The sequence below is a fragment of the Petaurus breviceps genome, unplaced genomic scaffold (assembly GCF_028583685.1).
Source record: "Petaurus breviceps papuanus isolate PSGF00001 unplaced genomic scaffold, PetGlider_PUasm1.0 189, whole genome shotgun sequence".
NCBI classification, from domain to species: Eukaryota; Metazoa; Chordata; class Mammalia; order Diprotodontia; family Petauridae; genus Petaurus; species Petaurus breviceps.
Window position 1 is genome coordinate 30,942,634 of NW_027185809.1, and position 5,487 is coordinate 30,948,120.

A 5,487-nucleotide genomic window follows, 5' to 3' on the forward strand; every position below is an offset into this window, starting at 1 on the left:
GCTTCACTGTCCTGCATAGGTCTGTCCTTTGAAATCTTTTTAAGGCAGGAACTGGGAGAGGGAAAGGGATATGATGTGGGCCTTACTGGAAATAGCCCTGAACCAGGAGCCAGGTGATCTGGGCTAGAATCCTGACTAACACTTCCTAACTTTGTGACCTAAGGGATAAATCATATCATTTCCTTGGGTTTTAGCTTGCTTCTCTGCAGAATGAGAGGATTTTTGGCCATGTGGGGAAGTGTCAGTCAGAAGACCTGATATGAATTCAGGTACTGCTGCTTAAAGCTTACGTGACATTTAGCAAATTACATACTCTTTAGGCCTTACATTTTAGAAAGTGAGGGGATTTGATTAAATGATCTGCTAAGAAGTAAGGTCCTATCTGACTCTGGGATTCTCTGGAAAGGGGTTCTTAATCTGAGGTTTGTGAGCCTGTTTTTAAAAAAAAAAAATGACAAAAGGACGTACGTCCCGTATTTCCATATTATTGGTTTCCTTTGGGATCCTATGCCTTTTCATAAATGCATTTAAAAACATTATTTTGAGAAGAAGGGTCCAAGACTTAAAAAAAGGTGAATAAGAACCTCTAGGCTCTTTGGGGTCCCAGATCTATTTTGATAATGAGGCCTTTTCAAGAGCCTTGAATCCCAGGTGTCAGGCATTTTCCTAGGAGAGGAAGAAAGGGGGTTGGTGGTATTGGTAGGACATGGAAATTACCTCTAGGATCCTCTCTGACCTTTGCCTTTTACTTCTTTGCAGAATGATCTCACGGACTCAGCTGGTGCAGAGTGTGCTCCAGGAGCTCCAGGAAGCAGCCGAATGCTTTGGCCTGGAGGGCCTGACCAACGCAGCCCTGGAAGCCAAGAAGACACTGTCTTCCTTCTCTCTGCCCAGTTGCCGCAGTGGAGAACAGTTTCAAGGTGAGATGGACGTGGATTCAGTGGCTCTCAGCCTGTATCCAGAAGATGCCCCTAAGAATATGCTACCCCTGGCATGCAAAGGGAAGGGGAGCCGTCTGTTTGAGGCAGCCAGCGTGTTGCTGTGGGGTGGGCCTGGCCTAAGCCCAGAACTCCGGGCCCGTACTGTGGTGGAGATGCTGCTAAACAAACATTACTATCTCAAAGGCATGATTGACTCCAAGGTGATGCTACAGGCTGTCCGCTATTCTCTCTGTTCTGAGGAGACTCCAGAGATGACCAGCCTTCCCCCTGCTACCCTGGAGGCAATCTTTGATGTAGACGTTAAAGCTACCTGCTTCCCAGACAGCTTTGCCAATGTGTGGCACCTTTATGCCCTGGCTTCCGTTCTCCAGCACAACATCTATTCCATCTATCCCATGTGGAACCTCAAGATCCGGCCCTATTTCCACCGGCTGATCAGGCCCCGCTGCTGTAACCAGCCCCCTTCAACTCTGCACATCATGTGGTCAGGCCAGCTGCTGGCAGGCCAGTTGCTGACCAGCCAGGTGTTCAAACCAGAGTATTTCTCTGCAGTGGTGGGACTGGAGGAAGTAGAGTCAGAAGTGGCCAGCCCTCCCCCCCCTCCTCCTCCAGTCCCCCCAGCAGAGACGCTGGAGTTGCTAAACCGAGACCCTCAGCTCACCTACTCTCATCTCCGAGAGCGCTACAGCATCACCAAGAGCACCTTCTACAGATGGAAACGCCAGTCACGTGAGCACCGCCAGAAGGCAGCGACACGCTTTGTCGCCAAGCACTTCCTTCAGTCGTGTTTCCAGGATGGCAACGTGATACCTTTGCAGCGCTTCCGACAGATGTTCCCTGAAATATCGAGGTCTACTTACTATGCCTGGAAGCATGAACTTCAGGGTACCTCTGAAGGTGGCGTGAACAAGGATCCTGCATCTGGGACATCCCTGGAGGAGGAGGAGCTAGAAAAGCTGTCAACAGAGGGGAAGAAGAGCTATCCTCTGGACCCTGGCCCAACAGGGGTCTTTATGCAGGGAGCAAAGAGCTACTTGGAACGCTGCATCTCCATGAACACACTGGTACCCTACCGATGCTTCAAACGCAGTTTCCCCGGAATCTCTCGATCAACCTACTACAACTGGCGAAGGAAGGCTATCAAGGGAAACCCCAACTTCAAGATTCCATCACCCCTCCCAGGGGGGAGCCTTCATCCTCCCATTGGGGAAATCTTGCAGCCTGGGCAGAGCACTCCCATCAGGAAGGGGCTGGCTGGGGTACAACCCAGCTCCCGGGGGCTCTTGGCTCTGAAACCTTCCCTAGCTAGGTGGCAGAAGCGACTACGCTGGGCTGCCAGGAGGCAGGTCCAGAATGGGAGGCTTCCTTTCTGCCGCTTTCGCCTCTGCTACCCCAGCCTGTCACCCAGCTCCTTCTGGCTCTGGAAAAGCATAGCCAAATGCAGGCAATACAGCCTCCCCTCCCAGATCCCTAGCAGGGGGGTCCTGGGAGCGGTAGGGAAGGCAGAGGTGGGAGAGAAGCCAGTGGTGCCAACAATCCAGAAGGAGGGACCCCCCAGGGATGATCGCTCTCTGGGGCCCTATCATGGCACCCTGTCTGGTTATGCGGTGGCAGGGAGTGGGGTTAATGGAGGTGGTGCTGGTGGTAGTAGCAATGGCCGGGTATTTGTCATGGATGTAATTGCCACTACCCAATTCAAGGCCCAAGCTAAGCTCTTCTTACAGCGCCGTTTTGAGTCAAAGACTTTCCCCTCATATAAGGAGTTCAGCGCCCACTTCCCTTTCACAGCACGATCAACTTACTACATGTGGAAGAGAGCCCTCCATGATGGCCTCACTCTGGTTGATGCCTAAGAAGGGAGGGAAGGAATGGCTCATACCTGGGAAGTATGCAAGGAGCTAGCTTGGAGGTCAGCTGACCTGTCCTATCACCCTAGCAGGACCCCTTCAGTCTGGTAGTGATCTTCTTCCTTCCCCTCCCAAGAGAATATTGGCTCTACTTCTTTCCCTTGCTGGCCCTGGTACAAAGTCCCAGGAGGGGGCTGGCTGTTTTGCCCATATCTTAATTGTTGTGAGATGTAAGATGCCTTCTCCATTTTGTAGTCTTTGTTATTCTCATTTTTTATTTTCAGGTTCTGTTGGCTCTCCTAAAAAGGAGAATGAAACTGGTGGGGAGGGACCCACTGAAATGGATGCCCACTTTCTCAGGGATTTTAGGGACTAGTGAAGGTGGGGAGGGGGTGGGTTGCTTGACCTTGATGGTAGGAAAGACTTGTATACCTCCATTTCTTCATAATTTTTTTTTATTAGTTGTTCCCTCTAGACTTCCCTGCTGAGACAGACCCTGTCAGGTACAAGCAGGACTGAGATAGAGGGCATGTTGGTGCCAGTACTGGAGTCTGGGTCTATAACTGGAATGTGTATGCCTTCTCTGGCACAATAGTTTCTATAGTGTGGTGGTTTTGTGTACCCAAGCTTAATCTATTTCCCTACCATGGACCCCTGAACTTGGGAGAACTCTACCAGGCTCAGAGTGCCCTGATCTGCTGACATCTGTCTAAGCTCAGTTTAAGCTGTAGCAAGAAGGTAGCTGGTTTATTTTTGGGGGGTGGGGGGATGAGGAGTGGTTAGAGTCTATTGCTACTATGATTTGGCTCCTGTGGGTGAAGGCATTAGGCTGGGATCTGAATTCTTGTATGTCTGGAGGCTGGTTCACTCCTATGGGGTCAGTGTGATCCAAGGAGTTTGCCTGTGTTTGGGGGGATTAGCTCAGAGGTGCTGAAAGCTGGCCCTGTAGAGATAGCAGCTTGACTATCCTCTTAGCTTCCTTTTCCCCTTATCACCTTTGTTGAGGGTGGAAGGGTGTCCAAATCAGCCTAGCCCATTGTTGGTTGCAGGGGGAGCAGCGGCGGTCAGGAATGATGTCCAGCTCAGCCTAGCCCATTGGTCAGGGAGCCAAACTCTTCCTGGTGAAAGGGTTCCATGCATTCTCACAGCAGCAAAGTTGAACATTTGCCTTCTTTAACTATATGTGTTTCCAAGAGATCACATCTAGGTTGCCACCCAGTGATGCTACAGTAATATCTTGGTGTTTGCTCTCCTGGCCCCTCTCTTCTCCCTTTCCTCCTATCTCTCAGCAAGGTCTCCCAGCTTTGCAAACCCTCTGTCCACAGAGCAGTCGGCCACGAGGACAGAGGTGGGCTCTTCCAGGCTCAGATATGAGACCACTCTATTGTATGAATGAAGAGTAGATGGGGGGTAGGGGAGAAAATGGTGTTTGAAATTACTTGTCTTATTCTGGTGAATTGTAAAGCAATAAAAAGTAGGTTTCTTGCGTTCAGTCCATTGTCTCTGTGCCCACTTTTGTTGAACCTATGTGTTCTGAGACCATTAGGTAAGTCATTTGACCCCTACTTAGGCCTTTTTTCTCACCTGTGAAATGAAGGGTTTAGATGACTGAAGCACCCCTTTAGGCTTTAATGCTTCTGTGCCTCATTCACTCCTGCTCTAGCTGGTTTATGAAGAATGAAGGGGTTAGGCCTTTACCCAGTGACTGTTCAGTCCAGCAGGATGGGAACCAATTGCTCTGAACCATGTTTTAAATCAGCAAGGCCCCAGTTAACTTCATCTGCAGAGTTCTCACTTCTGAGGCTCTCCATAGGGAACCCAAGGACAATTTGGGGGGGTGCCATCTTGGCCTCTCACCTTGATCAATGTGGGCATGAAGGATAGCCAGGTTTACAGTCATGCAGTAGTGTTAGATTTGAAATGGGAGAACCTGGGTTCAAAATATGGTTCTTCCACCTGTACAAGTCACTTATTCTCAGGGCCGCCCTTGCTTCATCTTCAAAATGAGAGTTGGACAGGATGGTTTCCTGAGGACCTTTGTAGTGCAAAGGAGGCTTGCAAGCTAGTTCCTTGGTTCTATACTCTTGCTACCTGCACAGGGCCACCAGGTGGCACTCCAATGCCACAAGAGGGGAAGCAATATAATGGGGTGCCATTAGTGCAACCTCCCCCACCCTTGGCCCAGTTTATCCACATCCTCTCCTGCTTGGAGAGAAGCCTTCCCCATGTTTACATTGAGGGCTAGACTTTGGAGCTCTAAGGACTAGCCCTAGTAATATCAGAAACATGGCAGCTGATTGAGCATCTTAGAAAAACTTGGAATCAGAGGCCCATGAGTCCATGTACTTTGTTTTACAGATGAGGAAACTGAACAGAGAGGTGAAAAATATTCCTAGGGTCCTACAACTAGTAAGATCCTATGGCAGCATTTGAACTGGAGTCTTCGTGACTCAAACCCCATTTCCCAGTCTACTTTATGCCCGTGCCCATACCTATAAGAAGACAAGGAAATTTCCCTGCTGCTCAGCTTGGCACACTTTCCCAAAAGTACAAGGAGTGTGTATCATTTCCTCTTGCTAGATTTCCTCCCCTTTTGGAGTCTGACCCTGAGTTTGTGGCTGCCCTTTTGCTTATATTGGAACAAACAGAATTTCAGGAGTCTGGGAGTTGAGATTCAGTTGGGAATGGAGGGCTCCAGG

At 49.7% G+C, this 5,487-nt stretch overlaps 1 protein-coding gene across 1 annotated transcript; it reads left to right on the forward strand.

The window, feature by feature from the left end:
* Positions 1-760: 760 nt before the first annotated feature.
* VRTN (vertebrae development associated) lies at positions 761-2,794 on the forward strand. The gene has a single exon (XM_069091701.1). The coding sequence runs from the start codon at positions 761-763 to the stop codon at positions 2,792-2,794; it is 2,034 nt and encodes a 677-aa protein (XP_068947802.1).
* The last annotated feature ends 2,693 nt before the right edge of the window (positions 2,795-5,487 follow it).